The sequence below is a fragment of the Marmota flaviventris genome, chromosome 7, assembly GCF_047511675.1.
Source record: "Marmota flaviventris isolate mMarFla1 chromosome 7, mMarFla1.hap1, whole genome shotgun sequence".
Classification (NCBI taxonomy): domain Eukaryota; kingdom Metazoa; phylum Chordata; class Mammalia; order Rodentia; family Sciuridae; genus Marmota; species Marmota flaviventris.
This window is the reverse complement of record NC_092504.1, coordinates 4,115,694-4,133,733: the sequence shown is the minus strand read 5'-3', so window position 1 is coordinate 4,133,733 and position 18,040 is coordinate 4,115,694. Positions and strand designations below refer to the sequence as shown.

Genomic DNA, 18,040 nt, shown 5'->3' with positions numbered 1-18,040 from the left:
CTCCAAAATCCTAACCTGGTGTCCTCAGGAGGGCCTCTGCCACGCTTGTCTCTCACTGGCCTCGCTGGATTCTCCTCTTCAGTGCCTTCCTAATGCTGCAACGATCCCCAACATCCTTGCAGGCCTCCTCAGTCCTATTTTTCTGTCTTACCCATTTTCAGAAAAGTTCACACAGTCCTCAGGCTTGAGGCTACTAGCTGAGGAGGGGTTGTCCTGCAGCCCTGGCCCTGGGCTGGCATCTGGGAACATGGATTTCAGGTATGTTTCCTGACTGGTAATGCTGGTTGTGGTGCCTAGGCTGCTCATGCAAACAGCGGGGCTTCTGCTGTACACCTGCTTTCATGAGAATCTGGAGTTCTGGAGGTGCAGGAGGTGCCTACACCCCTGAGCCTGAGTCTCTACGCTGCTTCCCTGAACAGAAACAGCACAGGCTGCCGCACTTGTGCTGTTGAAGAGTCTGCTCTGGGTGACCCTCGCAGGAGGGGGAGCACACACAAGTCCCCGTGTGGGTTCCCAGGGCTCCTTCAGGCAGGGCCGAGTCTCCTCCCTGCCGTGTGATATGCCCTGGGCATGAACAAGTACCACTATGTGCTAGTCCCGAGTGTACTTCCAGCTAATGTTGGGGTGCTCTGGGTGACTCTAGCACACCCACGATTCTACTGACTCCTAAAGGCTTAATCTTTCTATACCCAGAGGTCAGAAGGAGATGGATGTGCCAGGTGCAGTGGATGAATAACTTGGGAAAATTTGGTGAATAAACAACTTTCACAGGTTACTGGACAAGGGAATGCCCTTCAGAAGAAGCAGAATTAAAGTGGTGTCAGAGCCAAAAGAGCCTGGGAAGAGGGCAACGAGGTTGGACGTGACTACCTTTGGGTGACTGGATCCGCAGCAGGATGTTGGTCAGCGCGGCCTTCTTCTCCCTGACAGTTGCAGTGAGATACTCATGGTCCAGGAGTTCAAGAAAGAGGCGAAGTTCCACTATTAACTCTTCCATTGCTGGAAACTAAGGAGAGAGCAGGAAGAATCTCATTAGGCCCATTGCTTTGCAAATGCCAAAACAGGAAGCTAAGCCTCACTTGGAGCCCGCTGTCCTTGGCTTGGTGGCCATGGAATGCACACCCCAACATGAGAGGCAAGTGTGCTGGAGCCAGGGACAACAGATTCACGCACCATCCTCTTTACAAAGGCCTCACTCCTTCCCTTTTACTTTCAGGCACCAAAACTCAGCTGGGAAAAGTGCCAAAGCTGGCTGCCAATAGATGGTGTTGTACCCAAAAGCTTGTGACTCTGCATGGGTGTCGGCATGTGATATTAAATTTCAATGGCAAGGAGGAGATGGGAGATTAAAATGCCGAAGCATTCGAGTAAGCATGGCACGGCTTCAGAAGCACACCAGCCTCTGTGCTGCAGGCTGGCTCCACTGCCAGGACGCCAGTGAGCACGTTCCACCCCACAGCAAGGGAGGCTGATGCCCGGGGATCCCACCAGGTCTCTCCTCAGATGTCCACAGCCATTTATGCCTGCAGCTGTAACTGACGGTGTGAACCTGGGGAACTGCAAACCCTGCTGGGGGTCCTCATGTCCACACTCTCTCTCGACACTGGGGCCTTCCGGGCCTATTCTACAAACCTGAGGGCAAAGGGCAAAGCCACTAGCACCTGAGCACCAACATGCCAGCCCCCACAGGACTCTCCACAGGTGAACAAGGGCCACTCTAAGGTGTACTTGATGCTGACTGTGTGGTAAAACCACTGCTTCTATTAAATCTCCGCCCTTGAGGCCACCCCCCTTTCCCATCCTGTCAAATAAGTGACGCTCCTGCAGACGGAAGCAGGCTGGCTTTTGGAAAATTCACTGGCGCAACCACTGGATTGGGAGCCTCCTTATGCCACTGCTTTCATGTAGATTGAAAGAATGAATGACAGGCCAGCTATGACTATCCAGACTTGAGCACCTGGCAGACACATCCTCAGAAAGGAGCAGAGCGGGCTGGGCTGTGGCTCAGTGGTAGAGAACTTGCCTAGCAGGGGGGAGGCACTGGGTTTGATCCTCAGCACCAAATATAAATAAATGAAGAAAATACAGGTCCATCAACAATGAAAATAAATAAATAAATTATATATATATATATATATATATATATTTTTTTTTTTTTTTTTTTTAAAGAAATGAGTAGAGTGCACTGTCACTTCAAGGTGGATGACTGACAGCATTTTTTCCCCAATGATAAAATTTGAGCTTCCAAGTGAAAATAAGAACTTTGGAAAATGTGTATCCACCAGTGGAAGAGCTTGACAGTCTCCCTATACCAAGAGCCTGTCCTGTCGGGATCAGGAGTGCCATCAACACACCTGAGTCTGCTGATGTTGCATAATGTAGTCTACATCTGCGAGGTCTGCACAGATGTTCTAAAATCACATGTTGATAAAAGATCCACCATAAGTACCAAACAAACTGCAGCACCCAGCATGGCAGAGGAGAGCACAGCCCGGGCCTTCACCTGGCAGTGAGCTTTGGCCGTGCTACCTCGTGTGTGTCAGAATCGCCATTTTCTACAAAGGCTGTTGGAAGCCTCCTGTCCCCAACCACTCCTCTGAGCAAGACCAGGCTTCTCCATGATGATGCCTCGGCACAGTGTGGGTGAAGGAGAGGACCTAGAACGCAGGTGTCTCTACTAAGCCAAGGACAACCTGCTCAGAAGCCTGGAACCACACCGCTCTTCTTATCTCGTTTTGGCAAATGCTGCTGCTTTTCATAAACATGTCTTAAATGTGTTACCGTGAAACAGGCTGATAGAGTTTAGTGAACTGATTACCATCTTAAAATGTGCCAGTTTTAAACGGTAATGTGATAAATGTCCACATTTTCACCCACACAAATAAAAGCTCTTTGGGGGTCTTCAAAATATATTTTCAGACTAATAAGTCTGTGAATTGCTAATGTAGGCAGTTTTTTCATTTCTTCATCCATTCACTCATTCAGCAAACATCCTGTGTCAGAAATACACATCATGCACCTTGACTGAGGAAAACATAATGAAAATGATTCACACAAACACCTACTCAAAGGGTTAAAATGGCCAGTTATTGTCAGGTTCTTTTTTAGCCCTAATTAAAAAAGAATCTGACAATATCAAAATATCAGAAGAGGGTCTCAGAGTGCAATGCCTAACTTAGGTTCCTCATGGTGCTCCTACTGAGCACTCTGTGCAGACCTCTCTGAATCTCAGATTTTAACCATCCTGGGGTCGGGGTGCCCAAACCACACCCCTCTCCTTGGGAGAACAGCTCCCAACAAGACCCCGCAAATCATCTCCCACGCAGCACGGCAGCTAGAATTAACTAAGCCTAAGCCAAGCTGTTCAACTGGATTCTCCTTCCTGTATGTTCCACCAGGGAACCAGAAAGGCCAGCCATATCAGGGTCCACAGAGCAGTGTGAGGACACGCACGCCAAAGAGGAGAGCCACCCCGGGAGGGAGAGACACAGCCAACATCTCAGAAGTCAGCGTGCTGGGGCAGGAGACCCCGCGAGAGGAAGAATTGGGTGATGATGTGACTGGGCCCGCAGACTCTCCCACCCCACTGTCAGTTACCTAGGAAACTGAGATGCACTTGAGGTCCATTAGGACATTCATCTCCTTCTAATAAATTCTCATTTTATCTTTTTATTGAGTGAATATGGAGTTAGCTTCTGTTTACCTGATATTGCCACCAAAAGACACTCAAAACCAGTCACAGCATCTCAGGATGCAAAGCATCTCCCTGTCAGAGAGCTGCGACAGACAGTTAGAGAAGGGAACGCACAATAAACCACATTCCACACTTGGCCGTCCTTTTAATACTTGCCCTCTGTGTCCCACCTTCTTAGTAGACACCTATAAGGTTTATTTGGGTTTTGTGGTGTTTTGATATTCTCATGCAGTCTAGCAGTCTCATGCTTTGCTTATCTCCAAACACCTTCCTGCCGCCAGGAGTTCAATCCGCACAGAAAGCACGCAAAGGTTCCTGGACAGGGAAATGGTGTTTCCAGAGAGCTGCGGCAGGAAGGCTCTGGGTCTGCCACCACAAGGGCACTTGTGCTGCCCAGCTCAGAGTGGACATAAATACTGCTGGGGTCAGGTGTCAAGGAACTACAGAAGCACAGCACTCCAGAGAGGAGCCGTCTGCAGGGCGCAGAGACTTGGCAAAGAAGCAGGCAGCGTGAGTGCCATGTAGGCCCCGCCTCCTGGGAAGCACCAGCCAGCACAGGTGGAAGGTGATGGCAGCGACTCCCAGGCACATGGGAGAAGGCTGTCTAGAACATGCCCCAGCCTCCTGGCCAACAGGCCCCTCCTCCAGGTGTAGGCAGCGGCTTGTAATGGGCGATGGAAGGCACGCCACTAACACGGCACGGCCACAGGTTTCCTTCCAATTACTGTTAATTAAACTGAATGATCAAATAGCTTTTAGAAAGACAACAGGTAAACAGGTGGAAACAGGGAGCCAACTGAGGATCAGGTCAAGGAAGGAAGACAGTGGGCTCACCCCTGACGGTCACTGCACAGTGAGGACGATGGCCCGGTTCTCAGCGCACTTCAGAGGAGAAAGTCCTTTAGCAGTGCAGGTGCACACAGAAATTCTGCCCAGAGGGGGCCACACCCACATTAGCATGGGACTGACTTGCAATGAAGCCCCCTGAATGGGATGGCCACTGTGACAGCTCCACAGAGGACCAACAAGGTCAGAAACTCCATGGCCTGATGTGAAGGAGGAAGGAAACCCCGACTGTGAGGCTGAGGAGGTGCACCCCACTCTTGAGGCAACCAGAAAAGAGCAGCAGATTCGGAAGCAGCTCCCTTCCCTCGGCGACGTTCTCTGCTGGGGGACCCGCTCCCCATTTGCGCCCGCTCCAGCTCGCCCCTCACTTTGTCTGGCTTGGCTTTTCATGTCTGACTTGAACCTTTCCTCAAACACCAGAGCCGAGGTGTGGAGCCTCAGCTCCCTCTCTCCTGGACAGCCAGGGCTCACAGGGCCAGGGAAACCCAGGGACCCCCCCACTTCCCGGTGCCACTGCCTGCCTTGGCTTTAGACAGGCATTTCTTCACCATCTACAGACAGAGAGGCTAAGACTACAATGACACCTTTGCCCAAGCCCACAGGGTTCAAGTCAAGAGCTTGCCTTCCACGTCACAGCCTCTCACGCCGTGATAGTGACTCTCCAAGTTTTGCTCACAGACAACGAGGACACTAACCTCTCCAAGACGACATGTGAATAACCCATGTCCACCACATGGAAAGGCTATTAGCACAGTGACATCCTTCAAGACCACTGTCCAACTGCACCCTACACCACCGTTGTCTAAACTCTTCTCATGGTAAAAACCAGAATCTTCTAGTTGGAAGAAGTCTGGGCAGGACTCATCCAGCTCTCCCAGTCACCTGTGGAAACCCAGTGCAGGGGAGCTGAAGAGGCTCCTGGAGGCCCTGCCATCTGTGCAGCCCAGCCCCCGTCCCAGGGCTCTGCCTGCACAATCACAGACAGTTAAATTCTCATAGGCAAATGCTCATTTGATCCTTACAATGTTATTACAGATGGCAGAAAGGGGCGCAACTGGCCGAGGCAGCAGGCTAAGAATGGGCACATCTGCATGGGAGCCCCTCACTGGGCCAACACCCCAGCCCAATACCTGCCACCTTATACTGCACTCAGACTGGGGTCAAGGACACAGGAATAACTATCTTCCAGGAAAAGCATCTTCCCCAAATGCGCACAGCAAACAGAAGACCTGCCCTAGAACTCTCCCAGGGCAACAGGGCAGCCACCGCAGGCGGCTCCGTAGATGCTCCAGCATCTCAACAGTGAGTCCTCCCCCAAGCCAGAACCACTCAGCTCTCCCATACTGACCAGCGTCCTGCAAGTCCCAAACAAGAAGAGAACAAGTGAGCCAGAGAGAAGAAGAGACAAGAGCCCACACAGCCAGCACACCTGCTGCTGTGCTACGCCATCGGCCCCTGCACTACCCAAAGCCAATCTGTGGCTTGGGCCAGGCCGTGAATTCATTTATTTCAAAAAAACAAATGAGATATGATTCACAGGACTCAAAACCCATTTTAAAGAAGTGTTACTCGTGTACATTAATGACCACATCATAGATTTGAAAACCAGAAGGGACCCTGGAGTCCATGCCCTTGTTTCATAAGTGCAGGGCCAGGCCAGAACCAAGGAGCCAGGGCCTCCACGCCCCAAGGGTTCCCTGCTCTGCGAGCTGTGCTCCTCCCCTACCCCCAGCAGGAGCAAGGCCACCAAGCCACTCTTTGGAACACAGAAAAACCCTACCCTACAAACATAAGGACAAAAGTCCACCGTTGTCTCTGAGAAGATGCAACTAAGTGCCAGGCCACTTCCCAGGTTTATGTCACTCAAGTTGTCCTTGGCGACAGGCTCTCAGGTGCTCACTCACCCACAGGTCAAGTGCCTTAGTGCGACCAGGACAGCTCTTGGTGTCCTTTCCACTGACTGTACATTTTCACCTGAGCTCCTTCCCAGACAGCTCTTCCTTCACAGTCTAACCCAGTGCAGAAACCCCAGAGCCCAGATCTCGGTGACATCCAGTATCTGCTCCAGCATCTGCCTCCTTGGATTCCCTGATGCCCTTTGCTCCCCCTGTGCTGTCCACCTGCCTGTCCCAGCTGGCATTCCCCTGCGGGCCACCATGGAGCCTGGGCCTTCCCCAAATGCGCACAGCAAACAGACCATCAGTCACCGCCCCCAGACTCACCTCCTCCCTGGCTCCTCACCACCCTCTGCCTCCAGCCAGTGCTCTGGAGAAAAGCCCCTCCCCATCTCCCATCTTGTCCCACTCCAAGCCCTCCTCCCTGGAATCCCGGTGCTCTGCCCTCCTTCAGCCCTCCTCACTTCCACAGCTCCCTGGGCAGCCCAGGCCTCCAGGGCATGGGGCCTGCATTCAAACCCTAGCTGTGGGGCTTCCTAGTTGTGTAACCATGGGCAAATAAGCAATTCCCCCAAATTATCTCACCCTTAAAATAGGATGGTTGTTAGGAATCTCAGCATTGCAACAAGGATTCAATGAGCACACAGAACCAAGCGTTTTGTCCAGTGGTTGCTATTATCATTAGTTTTAGCATGTTTTCATCTTAGCAAAACCCACTTTAAGACTTGGAATCCAAGAGTGCACCAAGTGGACAGAACCTACATACTTCCTACCTTCTAGGTCTATGGAGTCCTCAAACAGCCTCCACAGCAAGGCAAGTCAGGGAAGACTGTTCTACACAGCCCTTTGCAAATATATTTCTTAAATAATTTTATTTTACTTATTTATTTTATGTGATGCTGAGGATAGAACCCAGTGCCTCACGTTTGTGAGGCGAGTGCTCCACCACTGGGCTACAGCCCCAGCCTTTCAAATACATTTTCGAAATGAGGTAAAGTAGGTCATTTCATTGAAAAATTTACCAAATTGTTGTAGAACATTTACACAGATCAGTTTTCATAGAAGAAGCAGAGGAAGTTATCAAGGACTTGCCAGACAAAAAAAGAACCAAGCCCAGACAGTTTTACAGGAGATTATACAAACCCAACCACCATGGCTACTACAGAAATTGTTTCAGAGGATACAAATAAAAAATCTCCAAAGTCTTTCTCTTTCTGCAGCAAACATAACAATGACGCCTTAATCCAAAGGCGATAGCATGGGGAAGAAAATCAAAACCAATCTCACAAATACAATGCAAAAATCCTAAACCAAACCCTAGCAAATGGAACCCTACACAATATATCATATATTAACACGGCGTCTCAAGCACCAGGATTCATGCCAGGAATGTGAGGATTCAACACGTGAGCCCACTTACAGTCCCCCACGTCGGCGTAGCAGATGCCACGCAATTTGCTCCACAGACCACACACAAGCCTTCCACAGAATCCAACACCTTCAATATTCTTCAGAGATGAGAGTGGAACTGATAAGACAGTTCTACAGCTTGACAGAATGTGTACAAACGTTAACATGAAAAAAGAAACAAAGAAACAGGACATGTTCATGAGGGAACACCTCAGGGGTCCCAGGAGGGAGACCAAATGAAGGAGACCCAGGTCCCCTCCTCCAGCATTGCGCTGCCAGGACAGGCTAGTGCACCTACGTGACACGCTTGGGGCTGAAAGTATTTCAGACTTCACAATTTCTCAGATTAGGAAATATTCATGTAGACTTCCTCAATTAAGTAAGCCCAATCAAAAAACCAAACATCTGAAACCTTTTGAACGTGATGCTGCACTCAAAAAGTCGTGATGTTGGGGCACCTTGAAGTTTCTATTTTCAGATTAGGGGTGCTCATCCGTGTTAGCCAGTGACATTAGAAAAGAGAAAGCAGAACCTTAAAAACACAAAAAAAGTGAAATTATTTGCAGCTACTGTTAAAGTATACCTGGGAACCAAGAAAATCAATAACAATACCAAAAAGGATGATAAAAATGTAATAAAATAGCAGAAAATATGAGAAGTTGTCCATGTCTGTTCTCTATCAAACATAAACTGCTTGAAGATACAATGGAAGATCATATTTATAAGGCAATAAAAAGTGAAGTACTGGATGGAGCTGTAGCTCAGTGGCAGAATGCTTGCCTAGCCTGGGTGAGGCACTGGGTTTGAGTCTCAGCACCACATAAAATAAATAAATTAATGAACTGTGTCCATCCACAACTTTAAAAAGTTTTTTTTTTTTAAGTACTTAAAATAATTTTGCAAGAAATGTGCAAAACTTACAAGGGAAACTTGAACCACTCCTGAAAGACAAAAAAGTGAACCAGAATGAACAGTCATCCTTGCCTTTGGGGGGAACAACATAACACAGAAAGCTGTCAGCTCTCCCCAGGTTAGCAAATGCAGTTAGTGCCTTTCCAACAAATCCACCAGCAAGCTCTGCTTTGTTTTGTTTTGTTTCTGGAATTAAACAAATTGATTCTAAGGTGCATATGGAAATAAGCACACAGGGCTACCTCAGGACAGTGAAGAGGACCCCAGTCCCTCAGTCTGTTAAAAGGTGACAGCAAGGCTCTACCATTACAACGGCACCAGGGCGCAGACTCCCGGTTGGATTGGTTGATTGGAAGACAAAGTCCAGATGTGGACCCAAGTGCATGTGGAAACACAGCGTGTGATTAAAAGGCAGTGCCTCAAAATCAATGAAAAAGATGACAACTTCATAGTTGGGATTAGTAGCCCCAAATGGTAGCCACTTTTAAAAAAATAAAATCCCATCAAGAGATGAGCAGATAAAGACATTGTGATAGATATACAAAAGGAGCTCCATTATGTCATCTGCAGGAAAATGGATAGAAATAGAGACCATGATTTTTCAACAAAGTAAGTGAGACACAGAGAGAAAATTATGCTATGTTTTCTCTCATCTGTGGAAGACACAGGGGAAAAACAGAAGCCCTAAAGATAGAGGAGACCATCAGGGTGGAGGGAGGAGGTGGGCCGAAGTGGTGGAGCTGAGCTGTGGCCTGTGTGGACTGCAGTGCGATGGTCCCGCCCTCTGTATAGCTGAGATGCCCCAGTAAAAAGTACCCACTGCTGTCTCTCCACACCTGTGCTGTAATTCCTGATTTAAGTAGTGTGCTAATAAATAACTCGTACTATGAAAAAAGATAAAATTGAGTACATAACGTACATAATGTGCCAAGAAAAAAAAAAGAAGATATTTGAGAATCTGAATATAAACCATGAAACTACCCAAGTCCTAGAAGAAATGGCAGAGGAATTCTTTCACAACCTGAGTGTGAGGAATGACTGGCCAGCTGGGGCCAGAGGCACATGCAAAGAGAAGAGGATCACCCTCCCGCAGAGCAGGAAGCCGAGTTCCCTGCGCCCACCCCCACCCAGCACCCACCTGCTCGTCATTCCGACTTCCATGCCCACCTGGGCCCTCCCTGCCCCTCCTGCAGGTGTGAGGCTCTGAACGCCACCTGCTGTCAGAGAACCTCCTCCCTTGTGCTGTCATTTCCAAGGACTTCTCCCAGCCCCCCACCAGAACCCAAACTCACCAGCCCTGGTTGTGTCAGAGGTGTATCTCTTTGCACTCCTGCTGGGCTGCACACCATGGCAGTTCTGAACAACTCTGTTCCACGCCCATCCTGCTTGTTCTGCCCACAGCCCTGCACATGCTCCAGCCTGCCTGTGTGATCCCTGTCTCGTCCCCAGCTCTTCCACCTGGCTCTCCATGGCAACCGGATGCCCATGTGCACTGTGCTGAGGGGCCCCTGTGTCTAACTCCTCCACTGGACAGGGGCAGAAGGTGATCGCCGCCTGGCACACCATGTATGTGTGGTGAATTAATTCACTTCTGTGTGGCTAGTTCTCCATAACACAAAATTCCTGAGGTTTGCCTGAAAGAGAAGACTGCAGAAATGACAGATTGTCCTCTCACAGTAACTCTGTCTCCTGTGACCTCTCACAACACACTCGTGAAAAAGACCAACTCCAATGAGTTTCTTTTCTCAAGCAGTTGACCCCCACCTGTCCAGAGGCCTTCCCTGATGAGCAGACCAGGCGTCGCCCATGGGTACAGAACCATGCAAGTTAGGTGGCTGACGCCCAAGCCAGAGCTGCATATTTTCCCTTACAGGGTTACAGTCCAGGCTCCCCACAGGCTCTTCCAAATATTTCCACAGGCCTCTGTAGATAATCTATGGTTAACATTTTTTTTCTGTGCTAGGGATCTGCAGATAATCTAAATACTTAAAGGTTGATCTAAAAAATCTCAGCAATGCAACCTAGCTTTAGATGCTGCCCGGTGGGAAGTCCCCCTGGGGCTGCAAAGAGGCTCTTTTAAAATGGAGATACCACTGCCTGAAAGACAAGAGAACTATATTTTCCTGGCTTCTAGTTCTCTAATCTATGATGTGCTTTCTGCCCCACAGGCCTGCAGTGAAGATCCAGGCTGAAACCGAAGCCTGGGGCCCCATGCTTATCAGCATAAATGTCACTGGAACCTGAGAAGAGCAGGGTCCATGCACTCTCCAGGTGGTCCCAGCATGGACTGAAGTGGATCTTCCAAAGATCCACCAGGATCCCAAAGGAAAGGCAAGAGAGTCCTAAGACAAAGGGGGACAGAAACTCGAGTGGTAAAATACTGTTTTATTTAGAGAGTTTACAGGGAGGTGCAAGAAATCTCCAGGAAAAATTCTAGGCCCAAGGACAGGGAAGAAAAATGGAAAGCAGAGGCCCTTCCCATGTCTGAGTCACATTGTAAAAATCTGTGACAGGTTCTTTTTTAATTTCTAAAAGGTTAAATCTGATAGTTCTTTTGTTCCCTACCTGTATGGATTTAATATCTGCTAAGAAGCTACAAACTCCTTTTTTCCTATCTGTTTGTACATGTCTGTGCACACCTGTTTACTGTGTGCTGTGTGGACATATGCGTTTACGTCTGTATCATTTACATGGTACCAAACTTAGATATAAATAAGCAGTCATAAATTTTAAAAAAGAAAGAAAAAGGAATAAATCCAGATGCCTGTTCACATGAAATTGGTTACATAGATATGAGTAAAGATGTCTTTAAGATTACTAACCCACAGGTTTTCTAGGTAGTCTGCCAATCAAGAGAGCATTGATTTCTATAAAATATTTAAGTGCAATGTCCGTTACTTTTAAAGATTTTTTTCTTTGTCAGAAATAACTAAAAATATAAATAAGTTGTAGAATGTCTAAGTAAGTTGCAAAAGGTTTCTGGAAGGTAGATCTCAAAATTTAGGTATGTGATTAAGTTGGCTATACTCAGCATGGTCAGTTAAAGTTACTTACGGGTTTTCCCCCCTAAGGATAACCTTTAATATGCCAATTCTGTTTAGAAACATCAAGGGCTCCTTAAAACATTGATCAGCTCTTATCTTTCAAGACAATTTCTTGTGTCTGTTAGGTTTTGTTACTTAGGGAAGCTAAGTCTTAAAGATATTATGGTTTGTACTTTTAAATGATTACATGTAACTGATTAAATAAACAACTGTTATGTATATATCTGAGAACCATGTGAGACTTACCTGAGTTTTAATGTAAAAGTTAAATTTAGTTAATAAGGGCATCTGGGGCTGGGGATGTGGCTCAAGCGGTAGCGCGATTGCCTGGCATGCGTGCGGCCCTGGTTCGATCCTCAGCACCACATGCAAAACAAAGATGTTGTGTCAGCCGAGAACTAAAAAATAAATATTAAAATTCTCTCTCTCTCTCTTTAAAAAAAAAAAATAAGGGCATCTGTGTAATTGTGACCCCAACCATTACTGGCTTCTCTAAATATTAGATATATTCATGTTCTTCAAGTACATCACCCTTTAAAAATGTATATAAGCCTTTAAAAAGCTTAGGAGAACATTTTACCAAGTTGGTGTTCTCCAAAATAAAATTGTCTGTACCAACAGTCTCCTTCAGATTTATATAGAAATAACCAAGTTGGTTGGTATTTATGTCATTTAATATTTTGTAACTGGATAAAGGTAAGCTGTTCTTAATAAGTTTTATACACACACACACACACACACACACACACACACATATATATATATATATATATATATATATATATATATATATATATTTGTGTTTCTCTTTACACTGGGATGGGAATTTAAATGTATTTTTGGAAGTTAATAAGGAGAGTTTAAGTGAAGAGCTCTCTTAGCCTTTATTCCTTATTTTTTAATTTATTTTTTAGTTATAGGTGGACACAATATCTTAATTTTATTTTTATGTGGTGCTGAGGACCCAGTGCCTCACACATGCTAGGCGAGCGTGCTACCTCTGAGCCCCAACCCTGGCCCTCTCTTAGCCTTTCTATTTGATTCATCTTTCAAATGTAATGTATTACATTAGCTGACACTCAGATAGATTCAGGAAATAAAATGTGAGACTTTTGTACAATGACATTTTAGAAAGAGGCAAAGATCAGCTTCAAAAATAAAAAATTTCTTTATCTAAGATTTGTCAACAGCCCAACCTCCCCTGAAATAAGACTCTACCTCTCACCCTACTCCATGTTAGGATGGCTCCAAAGTAGGCCCAAATTAAGCACACTTAAAGTTATGTTCAAAAGATAGATTTTTTTTTTCCTTATAAGGAGTATTGAGATCTCAAAATAAGCAGGATATAATACATAACTAAAGGTTTGGAATTACTAAAATCATGTTTCTTTGTTCATAGCTATCATACAAACTGAATGTGGTTTGCTCTTATAATCTCATTTTTGTATTTTCCTTGTAAAACTTGGTAACTGTTGCCTGTTAGTCTTCTGCAGAAGCACTGCTTCTGATTGGACAACCTGACACTAAGTCATCAACCTATAGGACAGAAAGGGTATAAAGCTAACTTTAAGTACTAATGCTGACCCCAATTAAATGGAAGAGGTAACTATGAAATTATAGACATTGGAGTTAAAACCCAGTACTCCTACTTCTAAACTAGTGAAACTTGCCTGCTGGATGTTTAAAATCAAAACCTGGAGACCAATGTCAAGGAAGTAAAAGGGCCAAGAAAAAAATTAGCCAATATTCTGGCCCTTGCCCTCCCGGGTCAGCCAAAACTCAGGGAACAACAGCACTTCTCTAAAGACCTTGGAACTACAGTGTGTCATCTGGCGTCCCAATCATGGGGATCAAGAGGACCCTAGAGAACAGGAAGCCAACCAGTGCACACTCAAAAGGAAAGTCGATGGAGACGGAAATGTCCCTGAGCTTCTAAGGGAAGCCACATGTGGTCTCAAGACCCTGGCCTGTCCTGGCAGATGGCACAACTAGTAGAAAAAACATACAAGGAGCCTAGAGGCTTCTCACAAGTTCCTAAGAGTGATCGCCAACAAATCTTAGCTGACTCTAACAGTAGAGAGAAAAAAAATTCAATTTTGACCAACTTGGTCCTGAACACCTGTCAGGAGATTGTAACCAAAGCACAGCCATATAAAGACATTTAAACGATAAGACAATGCTTCTTTTATGTAAGACAAACATTTGTGTCAGTCCTTCCAAATGTAAGTAAAATTGGGAGGTTATAAAGACCTTTCTGGAGTGCTTAATAAATATCACAAAAAGCTCTGTCAGAGTCACAAGTTTGTTCTGAGTCAATTTGAGACCTGTGTTTCTTTTTTGCTGGTATAATTATTATAAGTTGCTGCCGAGCCTCCTCTGGGATTTGCAATTTATCACTTTCAGCCTTGCGACTTGTTTTAATCAAGACCCGGAAAGAAGACAAGCTACAACCAAGCTGGGAAGGACTTTATCAAGTGTACCTGATATGTTAAAATGGGGAGAACTCATTACCATGGGCAATTTCCACTTCAAAAAGTTAACATATCTAGAATGGGTGGTAATGCCAAAGGGTACAAGGATAAAAATGAAAACGAGACCAAAGAGTATACAAAGAAAAAGGAGTACTTGTGAGAAACAGAAAGTCCAGTGGTCATTTTCAGAATATAGTATATTCTAAATATAGAATTTAGCCTTAACTGGGATGTAAGATACAATTGTAGCAATTTTAAACATAGTCCTTCCCTTTGCCAGTCCCAATTTTAAAAAGAGCCAATTGTGTAGGTTGTAACCCTGAGCTCCTCCTATCAGGGCAAGGGGCAGTGAAGCATTAGAGATAAATTAGGACGACTGCCCACATAAGCCTGCTTGCTAGCCAGGCTGGGTGCATGCCTTGTGGCAGAGGTAAAGTTTGCCTTGCTTAACTACTTTCCAGCACATATTTGATTCATTCATTGCAGCACCCCAGGATTTGTAATCCTATATTATTTTTAAAGGAAACTCAGCCCTACCTCCATTATCAAGATTAACTTGAATTGGATCATAGGCCTACAGGTAAAAGCTACAACTTTACTTCTTCCCATACTTGTATTGCATTATAATCATGCACAATAGTGAAATTCACTGTTCACACTTGCACATGATACAGCAATATAACTTGGCCAACGTCATTCCCCAGTATTTTCCCTTTCCCTTCCTTCTCTCCTCCTTCCCCGGGTCCCTTTCCTCTACTCCAGTGACAATCCCCACACACACCTTTCTTTTCCTTTTTCCTTTCTGGCTTCCACATATGAGAGAAAACATTAGGCCCTTGACTTTCTGTGTTTGGCTTATTTCAAAATGCTCCACCTTTAAAACTGACTTTGCAGCAAAGATTTCTTTAAATAAGATACAAAAGCAGAACTATAAAAGAAAAACTCTATAAATCTAACTTCATAGAAATTTAAAACGTTTGTCCTTCAAAAGATACTTTAACAAAAATAAAACAAGAAACCGGAGATTGGGAAAAGATACATATCCAATAAAAGACTAGCATTCAGAACTTATTTTTTAAGAACCTCCTACCTACTAACACTCAGACAGTCCAATCTTTATAACTGTGAAAAAAAAAACTAAACAGACACTTTATCAAAAAATATATATAAGTGACAAATAAAAACATGAAAAGATACTTCTCACCATCTGTTATCTGGGAAATGCACATTCAAGCTACAGTGAGATGTCACCACCGTCCATGAAGTGGCTAAGATTAAAAAGGCCCATGCCTCATGTGGGCTGGGGTGAAGGATCCAAGCTGCGGACAGGAGTGGAGTCAGTACATGGCCCTGGACAGCAAGTGCAGCACACTCCCATTGCAGGAGGCTGCCACTCCACTATGGGAACTCAACCATCTTCTCCACATGACAGTCTCTCTCCCAGAAGGGAAAAAACTGCTTGTTGCGGGGAAGTGGGGAGGGAAAGAAATCCTCCTGTGCACCCAAGTGCAGCACTGGTACACACGCAGCGACAGACACGCAGTGCCCCTGTGCTGCTGACATTTTACAGAGGTGAGGGTCAGAAAACTGTCTAAAAGCCGTCCTGGAGGGATGAGGGAAGAAGAGGCTGAGAGAAACCGGAACTTCCCTAAGAGAGACCTGTCGCACAAGGGCGTTCACAGCCGACCTGCGACAAAAGTGAGACACTTGAAACAACCCAACCCTACAAGCACGTGGGAAACACGAGAATGAGTGAAAGAAACTGTGTGTCTACATAACGGGTGAGTGCTTGCCACAAAAACCCCCAGACCCTGCACTCACACGCCCGCCCTGCATTCACCCATCACCAGCTCTTACTGAGTTGCATGTTCAGGTCTATGACAGATAATGGACACACAAAAAGTAACAAAGAAAGAGCCCTCCTGGTTTATCAGTGGAAGCAGACACAGAAGGGTCAGGGTGGCCATCTGTCCTGGGTTGGCCCAGCACAGTTCCGCTTCACCTGCTAGTCCACCTGTCCTTCCGCATAATTACCCAGCGAGCCCTCTTCCATGTTCAAAACGCTCCTCCATTGAGCAGCTGTTAGTGGCCATGTCTTACAGGGCTATGGGAGACAGGATGGCTGGGCTGCTTTCCCTCCTTCCCTAGCTCCAGCCCACTTCATCTCTGAGGGCCTCCGTCCTTGAGGATGGCCTATTATTCCAAAGGACCAAACAGCACGAGCAACCCCAGTGTCCAGAGAACAGGCCATCCCAGATGTCTGTGCACACAGGGCATCGTTGAGCCATGAGAGGAAGGGCCTCCTGACACACAGAGCGGCAGGGCGAGCCCTGAAGGCCCACACTGAGTGAGAAGCCAGCCATGACAGCGAACGCGCAAAGGCTGCAGGGCCAGCTAGCACAGCGCAGAACCCGTCTCACCCTGGCCCTGGTGTCCTGCAAACCACGGCCTTCCACGTTCCCCTCGCAGCTGTCCAGGGCCTGATCCAGCCACTCCCAGAGTTTCTAGGGCATTCCTGTATTTCTCGCTTAGGACCTTGGCTAAGGCTCTCAGGAGGATCCTGTCCTTGCCCCTCAGCTGCCCTGTGGATCAAAATCCCTCTGGCACAGCCAGATGCCTCCTGCTCTGAGAGCCTTCTCAGAGGGACTCCCGGCACCGAGCACGGCTGTCTGCTCCCAGGCCCCGTGTAAGGCAGGCTGCCTTGCCAGTTTCTTTATAAAACAAGAAGCTCTTTTCTTCTAATGACAACGAAGAACAGTGAAAGAAGGGGGAAAAAAGTATAAATTTATATTTTTATTTATATTTTTATTTTTGGCAATGAGGACTGAACCCAGGGGTGCTTAACCACTGAACCACATCCCGGGCCCTTTTTACCTTTTATTTTGAGACAGGACCTCACTAACTTGCTGAGAGCCTCCCTAAGTTGCCCAGGCTGGCCTTGAACTTGCAATCTTCCTGCCTCAGTCTCCCAAGCCACTGGGATCACAGGCATGCGCCACCACACCTGACTTAATATCATTTCTAACAGCATTAAAATATGAACTACATAAAGATAAGTTTCACAAAATGTGTGATAGGAAGGCCTACACACTGACAACGATGAGACATCAATAATGAAGACCTCAATAAAAGGAGATGGCTGGCATTAGTGGACTGAGGAGTCCACACTGCTAAGATGGTTATTCTCCCCAAATTCATCTAAGGACCCAGCACAGCTCCAAATAAGGTCCCAGAAGCTTATTGGGTTTTGAGAAAAAAAAAGAGAAAGCCAATTCTCTAATAGATATGAATGAAAATAAACAGAACAGCCAACATGCTGAGGGCTGTATTGGAGGACTTATACTCCCTGGTGTCCAGGCTGACCCCAAGGCTGCAGCAATCAGTGTGGGGTGACACTCGTGTTCAGATGGATAAAGTCAGGGAACAACTCTCAGTTAAGTGACCGGCTGATTTTTGTCAAGGATGGAATGGCAATTCAATAGGGGTGGACAGCCTCTGGACAAATGGTGCAGAACTCGTGAACTTCAACTGGGAAACGACCTCCACCCCTCAGATCACACCACACAGAACAGCAACAGAGACCTACCCATAAAACTGTGAAATCTCCAGGAGAAGACACCTGTGCGCTTAGGGTAGGCCAAGATTTCCAAGGACACCAAAGGTACTAACATAAAAATAAACTGGATTTTTTTGAAAGAAATCAAAAGAATGAGAAGAAAATATCTGCACTACATGTGTCTGACATAGCATTTGCACCAATACATTGGA

At 46.3% G+C, this 18,040-nt stretch overlaps 1 protein-coding gene across 1 annotated transcript in view; it reads right to left on the bottom strand.

Moving 5' to 3' along the window:
- Afap1 (actin filament associated protein 1) overlaps positions 1–18,040 on the bottom strand; it is a 132,800-nt gene that overhangs the window by 74,673 nt on the left and 40,087 nt on the right. Inside the window, exon 2 of the mRNA XM_027937741.2 lies at positions 871–1,006. Coding sequence (XP_027793542.2) covers positions 871–997 — 127 coding nt within the window. The 5' untranslated portion in view covers positions 998–1,006. The remainder of the gene's footprint in view (positions 1–870; positions 1,007–18,040) is intronic.